At 37.3% G+C, this 14,881-nt stretch overlaps 1 protein-coding gene across 4 annotated transcripts in view; it reads right to left on the bottom strand.

The window, feature by feature from the left end:
* Window positions 1-1,762: 1,762 nt before the first annotated feature.
* The window catches only part of LOC134567964 (pre-B-cell leukemia transcription factor 1), a 132,265-nt gene continuing 119,146 nt past the window's right edge, over window positions 1,763-14,881 (bottom strand). For 2 of the 4 annotated variants that reach the window (XM_063426143.1, XM_063426145.1), the window contains exons 7-10: window positions 12,173-12,244; window positions 8,838-8,950; window positions 6,390-6,479; window positions 1,763-2,930 (exon numbers count right to left, since the gene is read on the bottom strand). In XM_063426143.1, the coding sequence (XP_063282213.1) occupies window positions 2,838-2,930; window positions 6,390-6,479; window positions 8,838-8,950; window positions 12,173-12,244 (368 nt within the window). In that variant the 3' untranslated portion in view covers window positions 1,763-2,837. The remainder of the gene's footprint in view (window positions 2,931-6,389; window positions 6,480-8,837; window positions 8,951-12,172; window positions 12,245-14,881) is intronic. The other 2 variants (XM_063426144.1, XM_063426146.1) reach the window with 2 other exon arrangements.

Below are 14,881 nucleotides of genomic sequence, written 5' to 3'. Positions count from 1 at the left end.
ATCACTTGTATTTCGGTTCATGCAGTCCTAGCCACACCTACACTGGCTGTCATTCACACAGCCTGCATACAATCAAAATTGTTTCTTTTATTAAGATATAACTTAATTTACATTTTTTTTATCTCTGGCTCTGTGAATTGAACTTAATTACATTCAGGAGGCTCCTGTAGGGTCTAGCAAGCTATTAACAGACCAATAGATAACCTCTAAGTTAAACAGACTGTTCAATAAAGGAAGTGTAAACATTAGAGGACTCTTTACAGGAAGTATTTGGGAAGGCTCTGTAAGTCACACGCTAACAGGGGTGGCTAACGCTGCATTTATTTTAAAAAAGTGTTTTTAACTCCTAAATTGCACTGAGAACTGAGCAGTGAAGCTGCAGGAGCATGATCTATGACACCAAAACGGATTCATTAACCTAAAGTTGTTTTGGTGACTATAGTGTGCCTATAAGGCCTAAGCAGCCAAACTGGAAGCATAGCTGACTGATCAAATATAAAGCCACAGTAAACTTTTTTTTTTTTTTTAAGCAGTTTGTAAGGTGTGTGTAAAATGCGCACAGTTGAGAAGAAAATAAGCAAGGCAAACAGGAAAAACATTTTTTTATTTCTGATCTCAGAAAAGTTATTAAATGTACATTTTATGATGTACCTATTAATGTTTGACTATTCCAACTTTTTTCCCAACATTTTTTCATATTTTTTTTGTTTACTTTAGTTTACAAAATGAGTTTAGCTAGCAGAATCTTTGAGTCTGCCTTACTAATTTCCCCCCCTTTCTACCAGAGGGGCAAATACAGCATATATATCCACAGATTCCTCTGGATGTAAAGGGGTTATTATCTGGAAAATGTCCCACCCCTCTCCCAAAACCATCCCAAATCTGCCCCAAAACTTGTGCCCGCCCCCTTCCCACCCTTTAAAAAAATTAAAACAAAACTAAAAAGGTGCCCAACTACAATTTTCTAGCATTGCGTTAACTCACAAACGCGTGGTGTTAAAAATAAAATCAAATCACATGTAGGTAGTTGTGTTTTTTTGTGTTAAAACTAAGCAAGAAATATGAAAGACATAAAATAGAAATCAGCAACCAATTTGCATGCTAAAAGGGTGTGATCTCTGCAACAGGACTTTTTTTGGGGGAGGGGGGATTTTTCTTCTTTTAGTAACAAACATTATTAAACCCAGTATGATTTTTTGGCTTTTTGACCTTTTTTTTTTTTCTTAAATTTTTTTTCCTTTTTTGTTTTGTCTTTTTTTTTCTTCAGAATATACAAGAACATCCAGCATCAAATGTTTATCTCAAATATAACAATCGACGATACACAAGTTATGTGAGACCGCTGTGAATGTTAATAAAGCTGAGCACTTCCCTCTGTGTCCGTCTTTCCTCTGTGCGAGTACATGCGGATTTTTGGTATCAAACGTGGATTTATGACACATCATGTGCGTGCCTTTGGAAAACTGCCAGACAGAAAGATTTATGGTGTCCATGAAGTGTACGATGTCCGGAACGATGGGTTAGTGTTCAGCCACACAAAGTGTGCAACTTTGTTTGGAACAAATAATGACCTGTTAGAAGGAGAGAAGTCTCCAGGGTAATCTCTGAGAGATGGAGTGCTGTCCTGGGGGAAAGGTACAACGATGTCTTGAATTAAGAGGAAGAAAGCCTTTACTGGACGAAAAAAAGGTCAATGAACAATTATTCTGGAAGGGTCTACAATATTGGAAGTGGTACAGGCAATGTCTGGGTAAAGGATAGATTCTTTTTTTGAAGAAATAAATGTGTGTTTCTGGAGGTTCCAAGCCAGGCTAAAACATAGCATGGGTAGCGGTTATGTCCTGGTAAGAGGAGACCAGACATATGGCCAGATGAAAGATGGAACAATATAAAACTGGACGGAGCAATTTCTGCGGACGGAGTGAACTCTTGAAGAGAAAGTTGGTGATACAGTGAATACAATACTCAAAACGGTGTGTGGGCGCTTTTGATGCCAAAGTGCTATGAAGGGAATGCAAATATATCTGTGACAGAAATGTAGAAGATTCACACAACGCTAATGAGAAAAAAAAAAAAAAAAAAAATATGAAACCAGGCAAACGCTTTGCTCTAGGTATACAGGTCATAGCAGGAAGATCCTCCATTTAGTGTATTAAGCCAACACATCTCAATTTTGCAACAAAAGTAGTGTTTCTCTTCATGGCAGTCAGCTATTCTCACTGCTAACAGCAGAAGATTGTCACGAGGTTTTATAAAATAGAAGGGAGGATGGATTAAAACATTCATAAGGGGGTCTTAGGGCACAGGCAGGGGCAAAGTCCAGGGCTCCATTCTGTATAGAAATGCATTAAATAGACATAGGAGAATTTGTTAAAAGATGGTTGTTCATATGAGAATTCTTCCCAATTTTGGTTGGGGGGCAGCAGGAGGCCAAACGCAAGTAAAAAAATATTATTTTAGGGATGGACATAGAATATTTTGTCACATTACAATTTGTAGCTTATTTAAAGATGGCTGCTTCCGTGCAAATATGCAGCCACTTTTAAATCACCACTTTGATTCTGCAACCTACAGCATCAGTAGCCACCTGCCCCTCCCCAAATAGAAAAACAACCAGAAAATCCATACAGAGTGTGAACAAAATCAATATTCAATGGAGGCACAAAACTGAAGTGTGGAATGGGCATGTCTGATGATCCTTTGAGAGCTGGGGAAGGCAATGAGGGGTAATGCCACAAGAGGTCGCTCTGTTTCCTGCATTTCCACAGGGGCCATCTGGAGTGAGAGGGAAGGAGTAGAATCTGGCTTTCAAGAGTGGAGATACAGGAGCCGGCTGCTCAGTTGGAGGTATCGGAGTGGACACTGCCGGGTCCTTCCGTAGGGGAAGTCACAGACGAAGGGGTAGCTGCATCCTGCCACCCCCCATTAGCCTGTAAGATAGAGAATGTTTCAGGTTCATCAAACCGAGTCCAAAGAAACCATACAAATAAAGGACAACTGAAAGAATTTTAGTTTATTATTTATTATGCATCAATGTAAAACCGAATAAATATAAAATAGGGAGATTAAAAAACAAAAAAACAGTAACTAATATTTATGGGCGTTTCTAATACATACCATATACAAAAAAAAGCAAAGGTAACATTTCTTCAAAGATTGTTTGAAACAAACATGACAACCAACTGAAGAATATAAACAAAACTCAAACAAAACTACGCACTCAAAATACTAGACATAATATTTGGAAAAAGTTGATCATTGACCAACATCCAGAATAAGGAGGAAACAGCCAGAAGAAAATAGCTTAAATTGCAAATCCTGAGTAATGTTATCGTGAAAATAGTTATTGAGTATTATTTATAAACCATGAAATGTTTTTAGAATTTATTAAATTATCAAAAAGGTACACATGAGATAATGATAAAAACTATCTTTAGTTAATTAAATGCACCTCAGAAAATCCTATTGAACAATGTGTTTCCTTGGAAACTGGGCTAGTGCTGCATCTTTTGGGGGGTGGGAGGAGGGGGTCACCTATAATCAGACATGGGATTTTTTCGTTCTTTCTTTTCAATGTTGTTCTGTGAAGGTTGCTTCACGTAGAAACAAAAGACAAAGAAAACCATATTAGTGAGCAGATGGTGTAATTTTTTTGCTAAATTCTTGGCTCTTTGCACACCAAGTTTCAGGGCCATTACAGAAACTTCATATGCATAGAAGGTATTCCAGAGATACAGTCATCTACATTAAAAGATAAATCACAGAACCTCAGGTACCAAAGAAATGTTTAATTTGTCTTGTCACAGGTTTCCACTGCCTGTCCCCTCTCTCATATTCTCTGACTTGCCTTGCTTTGTTCTTATCTCACATTAAACTAGCCTGTCCAAGCTGTATGAAAGGTGTGACCTTTCTCCTTAACACCACTGGGGAAAAAACACAATTCAAGGACACATTCTGAAAAATTTGGATCCACCTCTGAGTGGAACTTGGCAGCACTTCATTTCTCAGCCTATGATTTTGTGGCGGCCATTCTCCATAATCACAGTGGCTTGGTCTTGTCTCCTCCCTAGACTTCTTTCAACCTATTTCACAACTGTAATTGCCATGTCACAAGATTATCTTTTCCTTTCCTCACTGCTCCAGTTTAATGTGCAAGAAATGACACTTGGTGTTACGCAGCATCATTCCGAAAAAATAGGGAGACGAGATAGATTCAGAAGTCGGAGTAGACCTATCAGGGCAATTGCAAAACATTTGGCTTCAGACATTTATGGCTTAAAATACTCAAAATTGTACACGGACTGTTAACTGCCAATGAGAGAGGTCTATCTAAATCAGTGGTCCTTCACTTCTGATTAAAAACGCAAAATCCTACCCTCTCACATTAGGTCATCTTTCTCTATGTGCAGACTGAATCACTCTGCATGGTCCGTAGGTCACCAGTTCAGACACTTGAACTTTCTTTGCACTGTCGGCAAGTTTATACTGTAGATCCAATCCACCACCAGTAACTTCTACCCTGTGGCGGGAGCTGTATTCTCTAGGTTTTAAGCATTGCTAGGATAATTATCCCACAGGTTTAATGGTACGGGCAACTGTATCCTGTACTCTTATGTTTAAGCAAAACTAAAATTCAGTTGAACCTGCAATGGCAACAACTGACCCCATGAGTAGGAGACCTTAATGAATTCACAGAGCACCTCCAAGTTGAGTAATTATATCTATATATAATATTTTTATCTAATTTGTAAGTAGATCGCATTCTAAATCATCATCTTGCAGACAATGTGTACACATAATGTACACACTCATATGTGTATATGAAATCTTTACAGTATCAACCTTGGATACCGGTTCTGGCTGATCAAATGAAATGTATATAAATTACAAATCATTTGTACGTGCCCCGACGGCTCTTTGATTCCACTTTGCAGCTTTGTGTGTATTTTGTGTTATTTCTCTGCTTATGTCAGATCTCCCCCTCCTCCCTCCCTCTGTCACGGCCTTTGGATGGTGGATGGCTGATCTGAGAAATGTATTTGGATTGCTGTCCCAAATCTGCAGCCGCTCTCCCTGTGTCTGTCTTATTGATTTCACTCTATACGACACGGCTTGTCGCTATGAATTTACATGTCATTCCCAGCCGCGAGCACTGCCAGGAATATGTGTGCTTCTCTGTCCTCCTCCAACAAACACACAAATAGATCTGTATCTCTGTAGGTGGTTATGTATGTTGTATTAAGGTGCAGGAGTCATTTTAAGGCACGGTGATGGTTATATTCAGTATTCACATTTGAAGAGGTCTACAATTATGTATAGGATACGTAACAGTGAACTGTGTATTATGCGAAAATAATGCAATCAAGAGGTTCTAGAGACATCATATACCAGGAGACTGAAGGTTGAGTGTCCTATAAACGTCTCCAGAACCCTTTAATGCCAATATTTTTCCCACAATACATATTTCATCATTCTGTATCTTTCATATTACGGGATATGTTTAGGTTAAAATAGTGTAGAAATAGTTACTGTTGGCGTACTGTAGAGATTACTAATCAATGTTAGTGGCTAATGTTTTATGATAGTGAAGTGTGTTAGGGTAATGTAGAAGTTAATGTGTAGGGTGTTAAGAGTGACAGCATTGGAACATGCATGCCCATGCCTGAGATTAGTGAAAGATATTATCCTGGGTTGCATCGTTTTCAGTTGCCATCATTAAAATGGCAGTTACCCCTCTGGAGTGTAATTCCCACTAATCATGGGCAAACCAATACAGGATAGTCCAGGTTACGCCTGAGATTAGGGCCCCCAGTCTTCACACTGTGCCTTATTTCAGGGATAACTGCACAGATTGCATCACCATCCATTCAGAAGAGGAAACTAAAATACGACCATTTATTACAATTTATTTTTGTCCCTTCTTTAGATTTGCAAACCTAAAGACATCTGAAAGGAAAGAGGCTGGTTATTAACCATTTCAGAATGTCTCTACAATTACTCTGGAAGACAGTAAATTAGTTAATTGGAATTTGTATACCGGTCTAGCATTAAAGGAGTTAAGACAGGCAGATTCACGCTCATTCTGCTGCAGCCACGCTATGTGTCACCTGTTTGGTTGTTTCCCATGGCTGACTGTAAGTGGCCGCAGGTGGCATGAGGAAGCTGATTGTGTGTGACAGGCTTAGGCTCCAGCTGCCTGCGTTGAGCATTATTTTTGGGCAGAGCACTAGCCACCGGCATCACCGGCACATAGAGAAATAGGTGACCGTGAAAGGGAGAGGAGAGTGTGCGATGTGGCAGTCATGGCCCCGTGGACTTGAAATAATTGGGAGGGGGGGGGGGGGGGGGGGGGGACGATGATAGAAGAAACAAGAGGATTCTTTACTTACACTGATGCCCTGCGGACTGTACATCTGATTCGCTGTCAGAGTCTCACTGTATCCGCCTGTCTGACTGATAACATGGCGAAGGGTATCCACCTGAAACACAGGAAACAGGGAGGGTAAGGAGACCGCAATGTGTACGCAAGGGGAAGCAATATCAAGAAACACCTTTAATGAAAGAAAGAAAAATATTTACATTTACAGAAAACAGACAATGACAGGAGCAATTGGACAGAGCAAAGAGAACGCGAGGAGAGAGTGACAGATAAGCAAAGGGACAGTGACAGAAGAAGAGGAAAGACCAGAGAATTACAGGAAAAGTGGTAGAAAAGATAGAGATTGTGAATATAGCATAGCAAAAACTAGGAAGGGAAGATCACAAAGAGGTGGAGAAGGAGGGAGAGAACACTAGAAGACAGTGCTATCAGTATCAATGAATGGGACCAGCGAGATAGAGACTGGAGAGTGACAGAACACAATCAAAATAGCCCTAGAGACAGAGAAAAGGATTCTGTAAAATCCACTGGGGGTGAGGAGAGAGTCACAAACAGAAGATGAAGCAGTGAAAAAAAAAAAAAAAAAAAAAAGGAAAAGGAAAAAAAAAAAAAAATAAAGAAAAAAACCCAAAAAGCAATACCAAGACTCAAAAACATACAGAAGGGTTGAGAAATTAGAGCATGAGATAATACAACAGGAGTCTCAAATTAACAAACTTGTGGCTAAAACAAAGCTGTTAAGCAGAGACTAAAATAGAAAGTCCGCTCAAAGTGGCCAACGTTTCCATTCTGTGTAAAAAAAAAAAAAAGCGAAAGTGGCCATGCTGACCTCTAGGGGCATATTTTAATCTGTTTGTAGAAACATTGCAAATCTTTTTGCCGCAGAGGAATACAGGTTTCTTTTTAAATTTGAATTTGCAGGTAAAACAGGTATTTTCTATTTATTTTTTATTTATTGTATCTTGTGATGATATCACAGGGCAAGGATGTCTGTTTCATCTTGGTAACAAGGCCATCTGATCGCATGGAACTGCTGAAGAGAAGTAATGTTCTCCTTATTCCACACATCACCCCGATAAAATTCAATAGTGTGTGCTGGGGTTGCTCAACAATCAACCTACAAATTGCCTGGATCTTGCTCAGGCCTACGACACCTACAGACATAACGGACCTTTATTGCAACATAGTAGCTACTAAAGACATCTCCTGCAGCTACCCAAGGTCTGTAGGCAAGATGCAGCTTTATTCTCTGGCCTGGGGATTTTAGCTCTTTTATGTGAGTTGATTTGGTTTCAAAATCTGTGATGTTATGTGATATTAGACATTCTAATCGTTTAGTTCATTACAAAGCATTGAATCCAAGAGTATAAAGATAAAATGTATCATACAGTGACAAATCTATTCTTCTTCTTCTAATTATTATTCCCATTGCATTATTGGTTGAGGAATGAGTACCGTTATGTAGAATCATACTACAATTTGCATCTTCTGTGTATATTATAATTTTCATTGTATTTGCATGTGCCACTTTATCTCTCCTACACTTAAAATGGTTTCCCGTTCTTCTGTAGGGTAAATGTCTTTACTCTTTTTTCCTCCATTTTCTTTCTTTATACGCGTCTAGTCACTAATGAATTATCATTTTCCCTAAAGAATCATTAGTGCCTCACATTTCTTAGGTGCAATGGCCAAATATCGACCAATCATTTTCAAATTCTATAACAAAGACGGCACACAATACAACATTGTGTATATTTTCCCATTTTGCTACTACATACACAAAGCAACATGCAAATATAAGCCACCTTATTTAAGGGGTGAAAATATGAAACATGCCATGGAATCCATAGAGTAAATTGTAGTTTTGTTTATAAAATTCAAGCAACAGACTGAAATAGGATACAGAGGATGCAGTCTTTGGGCACAGATGTGCCATGATTACCCTCACAGAAATCAATATTGTTGTGCCTCAAATATTGGGGTGCTGCTCAATCACTGGAATTCCATAAGTTAAAAATGTAAAAATAGAATATTGGAGACTCAAAACTCATGAAATATCACGGCTTCCTGAACACAATTTAAAAAAATATTTGTATGATCCTACTTTCTTTCACCTGTCACTTGAAGCAATTGTAAAAATAAAAAACAACACCCCAAATTTTGATCATTCAAAATAAATAAATAAATAAATAAATAAATAAATAAAATATATAAAGGAATAAACCAAACATCAAAATCACAAGTTTTATTTTATTTTTTATATATATATATATATATATCTCATCAGATACAAAAGTGAGATGGTCTCAATTGAAGTAAGGAGAAGCTCTAAAACACATCATGGTCACTAATAAATTCTTATTAACTTTGTGCCTGTTTCTGTGTAGACTTTTCATACCACCAAGTGCTGCCCAGGCCTCGCTCTACCCATGGCCATATGACAACTGATGGTCCCTACCTGTGACTGTACGTTGGCTCCAACCTGGGCACCTTGGTAAGAATCCCCATTGAGAGACTGCACGCTCATGAACAAATCTCCAGAGTTTGACATGTTAAAAGAACTGGAAGAACCTGGAAAGGAAAGAGTGAGGCACCTGTATCAAAGAAAGAAGGGAGCTCCAAACCCCGCAGAGAAGAGGCCTGGCATGCACAGTTCAAGAAGACGAGACAGGCAGAAGCAGGAAAAGGAAAGCAACATAGCCAGTAGGGTTAGTTTACGGGATTACAAAGCAAACTAAGGAATTGACAGAAAATGGAGATGAAGAGCAACCGTGCAGGTTGGGCAGAAACATTTTCAGTAAGTGAATAACTTAATCTTAGGCTGGGAAGTTCTGTTCTTGGTTAGTAAAAGGGATTTGTTCATTGAATTTGCATCAAAACAAAGGAAATCAGACCTATTTTTTTGAGCGCCAGAATTGGTACTGCCAACATGGCCAGTAGATGGGTAAGATCCGAGTGGTCATCCTAAAAATTCACTTTCCCTTTACAGGTGTATTAATCAAGAAGAGCACAGGGTCAGTGGGCATTGCATTCTACACAACAAATTTAAAGGCCATACCAAGATGTAGAAACAACCATCAACATAAATAATAACAAGACTATATACGACACAATCAGCAATGGATAACTTTATACCTCAAAAGCTAGTAACAGGCCAAGATTTAAAAATATTTATATGTAACCTCAGATAGTACACTTAAGTTATTGATGAATTAATTGGCACATCTTGAGTTGGATGAAACATTACTCATTTACAGCCTTGTAAAAATTTAAGAAATCCATACCTGGTGCTTAGTATTTTGACATACCTAAGGCACACAAAAAGTATTTTACAACATGCTAGTTCAAAAAGGTTCAAAATATCTTTCATCATCGTGTTACATTCTCAGATTATTGCTTCCTTACAGATGTTGTCCCTCTCCAACAAATAATCTGACAAAATTCTATTCACAAAAAAGTCAATATGTTAACATCAGTTTTAACAAGGAGGTAAAAGCCTGTGAGAATATATGAAACACATCACAACTGTAAATAGCCTGGAAATTTGTGTTCTGGGTAAGCTTAATACAAGCCCTCTAAACTAATAAAATGTATTATGCTCATATAAGAAATGTAAACGACAGATACATGCCAATTTAGTTTTTAGATGGTTAAAAGGATCAATACTTTTATAGAAAGAAAATCTGAAATATATACACAAAACAAGATAAATACCAAATTGTATAGTAACACAATGGTACTGGGTACGCTTTTATCTACTATGATCTATAAAGTGTTTTTCTTTTGTTTGTTTGAACAATCTGGCTAGTTTGGTCAATTACAACTCCAGTCCTGAGCAAAACATGGCTCATGTGGTTAATCAATATACCAATATAAATACATAAAACTGCATTAAAGACCCATAATAATCCACACACCTTCACAATCTATGCTGACATGAAAAGTACGACTTATTTAGGATCACTAGATCTGCAGAGCAGATGATAAATCTATAAGGAGATCAATGCCAAATGACCAGATATTGATGACAGCATGGAACTTCATTGGTAAATTAAGACTCGAGTCAGACTCAACTCAAGTATACTTACCCCAGTTTTTAAAGAACTAGGCAATAATAGGGACTTTTCCCATAATTTTCTAATCAATATATTACTTTTATATCATAAGGTGCAGCTTGTCGTGTTTTGTTGATAGTCTGTTAATTTTTTGGGGTATTGAGGGAGCACCTAATTAAAAGTGCCTGCTGCTTTTAATATGTTGTCTACCTTATTTAGTGCGTATCCATCCTTTGGTTCTTGTGTATAAATAAAAGAGAAATGTCATGGATTTTGGCTGTAGTTTGCAGGTTTGAAATTTGACCTCTGGATTCAATTTATTAGTCAGTTTTCTTAAACATAAGGCAATGAAAAGGTGTGAGTTAATACGAAGTTTACATATACCTTTAACTCCCAAAACAAAGTTTGAGAAGAACCACAAAAACACATTTGAAGTGTCTCTGTTATGGTAATCTACACAGTGACTTGGATATATAACTGTAGACTGAACTTCAATGTTCAAAGGCTACATATTTGGTTGTTCTAGACTAAAAAATAAATAAATATATTTAAAAAATGGAATACTATAAAATCACCAAAAAGCACAACGTAACAACCCACACATATCTGATCTGGAAGTCATAAAACAACCTTAACTGGAGGGGAAAATTTTTATTTTTTACGTTTATATGGATTTCTAACATTTCCACAAAAAAAAACACAAAAAAAACACACCAACCAATCAAAAACAAGAAGGTCACACGTTCAATACAGACCAAAAAATGTCATCCCTGAAGTAAAGGTCAAACATGCACCAATACATTGGAAGATGAAATTCAATTCCACCTCATAATTACAAAAAAAAAAAAAAAAACACACACCAGGAAATGCAACCCTTAAAACAATGTACAAATTAAGGTCAACTCACGTTCCTATGTTCTGTTCAAACATCAAAAATTCAATCAATATGGCAAATTCACAGACTGTGCAAAAACATTGGCTTTATCTGGTTTGTTTTTTGTAGATGTACTGGATATATTTCCTTCTTGTTACTCTACAAAATTAATATTTGCTGTGACCCTAGCCTTTTTTCCCCCCTTTATCTGCTCATTTGACTTTGCACATGAATGTTAGGATACACATTTAACATCATGGAAGTGATTTTTGACCTACATTTTCCTCTGGATGTTACCCCTCCCTAGTGGCATGCTCAGTTAGCGATTGTCCATTGTAATGATGCATTCCAAGTTTTTTTATTATTATTTTTTTTTAAATCTACAAAAATCTCATGGAAAAATACTAAATCATATATATCTTATCCTCCTTTTTGTCTCGTCTATTTAACATATCCAATACAAAACTTCCATAACTGATGATGTATTTTACCGTGCTTTCTTGATGGGGAAAAAACATAACTTCATAGCATACAATAATTACTGCATGTAATTATCAAAGTCTCCATAATGCTGCCAAGTTCAACTTATACAGAGAGAGAAAAATCATTATGCAGCCATTAAGAAAGGTATTTTAATGACTTCCCAACCACAAGGATAAGTATTGTATGGAAACTTGGTCTGTTGACAGAACTTCCTTAGGTAGCCTCATAATACCATGGCTAAAGCATGGAATTACGTATGGATGAATGGAAATGTTAAACGAGTACCCAAAATAAAAAATACCAACAGTCGAGACACCAATAAAGGCACAAAACTTAAGACCAAAGTCACGTGCACGTGTCCTGTGGACCATGCGTACTAACCGAGGTTCTGTGGTGACAGGAACTGCATTTTGTTTTGTGGTTGCACAGCCCCGCGTTCCATCTGTTTGCTTCCTGAATGAGACACAACACAAAACCAGCAATTTCAAGGATATCCGCCCTGAGTGTGGCGCAATCATTGTGGGCATTAGCATTTAACTACGACAGCAATCATAATATGCAGCTTGAAATTTTTCACCACATGGCTTCTCATGAACGTCATGTAATAATGTGTTTAGACAGAAAGGATAAACTGATGTTTTCTGTCCATTTTCAAGCAAGACATAGTGTATAGCTGGTATTAAATATCTACTCAATGATACTTCTTTTAACTTTAGAAGGAAAGGTTGGAAAACAAGGCTTCTCCCCTGAGTCTTAAATAGGAACTACAGTTGACGTATTAACTAACAGAGCCCATCTTGTCCACTATTTTCAGTTTGACATTAAAATAAATAGGATCATCAAGCAGCCATGACAATGCTTTGGACACACAATGTCACTGACAAAGACCACATTGTATGGCCAAAACGTGGTCAAGACTGCTTGATGTTCATACTAAAATCTGCACTTTGAGGATTGTGTGCGCCAGTATTCTTTGCATATGATTCTAAAGTATAATTGGAGATTTGCCATCAATAGATAATAGTATTGCAGTTTTACATGAGTGCAGTCCCTAGCTTCTGTGAATCCTTAAAAAAAATAAAAAAAATAAAATAGGATCAACATGGCTGGATATTAATTTAATATTTCACTTGCACTACAAAGTTCACAGTATGGCCTCTATGACTTTTTTCCGCAGTGCCTTAATTACCCAACTAGTTAGGTAAAGAAATCCCAGAAACATACACATTTCCAAAGTACACCAAGTCCAAGGTAGGGGTTCTAAATCAAAGATCAACAATCTAGGCATTAACAAATCGTGCTCCAAAAAAGGATATTTAAAAAAAGAAAAATAATAAATAAAAGCTGAACCTGTAGTGATCATTCAAAATTACTTTGTTTTGAAAATAGTGGAGTAAGACTGAAGAAAAAAAAGGCAATTAAAAGTTTTAGGAATTCTAGTTCAGACTAATTAAGTTGTTGTGGTCTCTGAAGTCTCTCAGTGCAGTCTTAACTTTAAGTGTTTAATTGTTCAACACAAAGGATTTGTCCACAGATACCGACCTCTCTCCTCTTTTGCTTGGGCCAATGTGGAAACATTAGCGTGAGCAATGAGGAGGTGGCATTGATTAGCTTAGAGCGTCAGCCAATGCTCACAGACTATCACTGTCCACCATTTAAAACATGTACATTTCTTTGATTTACTCTCAATGACCCATCAGTGACGGCTCCTAACCGCATGCGCTAATACTTTAGCATTAATCTGAGCAGAAGAGGAGAGGGAGAGGACGGCACCTATGGCGATACCTTTAGAGTTAAACTGTTTAAGAATTATTTAGCACTTAAAAGGTGAGACATCGCAAGGGGACTCCAGACACCATAACAACATATTTAAAATAAGTTGTTATGGTGCCAGGAAGGTTCCTTTAATACCAATTTACGTTCCGAAATTTAACAATGAAAAACATTTATTTATTTTTTTAAATCTTCTACGGTCCTGTGATTATTTGCCAATTGTTAAATCATGATAAGCACATTTATTATGAATAGCGAATAGCAGTGAGAAGGTTAATGCAGAGTTGGCACATTGTTCCGCTGGGTGGTGAAGATTAAGACAGTGGTAATTTCAATGCATGCTGGTTTAACACAAAGCTTTCTGCAGTGTTTTTAACTGCTTCCCTACAAATGTGAAAAATACATTTTTATACTCTGACACAGCAAGTAACCATAGTAAGAAAAACTGAAGGTGAGTGAGAAACCATTCATTATCCAGCTAAATGGCAGTGAGATCTACAGTACAGGACTAAATATGGGAAATTTGAGGATAGGCATTACTCTTGGATTTTATAATTCATACATATTGAAGTAGTAAGGCAAAACACATTAACAATGTCATAACAGTTGTAGTGCAGTGGGCTTTTTTGTGTTTTATAACATGTAGAAAAGCGTGCCAATAGAAGCATAAAATACACTATTATTGACCGATTAGCACGTACGCAGAATAAATCGCACTCATATCTTGGAAAATTCCATACAAAGATTACTTATCTACTAGTCAAAATTAAGTTACCAACCAGACTCCGATAGTAAGAATTTTTTTTTACGTCATCCAAGCAGGGAAAAACAAATTAATTAATAAATTGACAAACTACAAAACCATTTCAAGTCTGCCATCACTTCCAAATCTCTGCAAGTAATGACAACAACCAAATCTTTGTGATTTTAATCCACTAAAGATGGGATAGGCATTATTACAATGCTCAAAATTTCAAGACCAGAGGTAGACAACGTTTGGCACTCCAGATGTTGTAAACTGCATCCTTCCTAATGCTTTGCCAGCATTATAGCTGTAATAACACATCTGGAGTGCCAATGGTTTGCCTAGCCTGACCTAGACTTTTCAAAGAGATGCATTGGATTGAGCGCATGCACATCACATCCCCAATATTCCCTGCTGAGGAGCATGGGATTGGACGATCACAAAGGAAGCAATGCCTCCACATTGACAGAGTGGGCAGCAGCACCAAGGAGTCTCAGCACTGGACAACGGGTAAGCAAAACCATTTTTAAAATCTATATTTTAACTATTTAATATATCACAACAGCATTTGG

Source organism: Pelobates fuscus, chromosome 7 (assembly GCF_036172605.1).
Source record: "Pelobates fuscus isolate aPelFus1 chromosome 7, aPelFus1.pri, whole genome shotgun sequence".
In the NCBI taxonomy this organism is placed as follows: Eukaryota; Metazoa; Chordata; class Amphibia; order Anura; family Pelobatidae; genus Pelobates; species Pelobates fuscus.
Note: the sequence above shows the minus strand (reverse complement) of the source record. Positions and strands in the feature narration are given on the sequence as shown.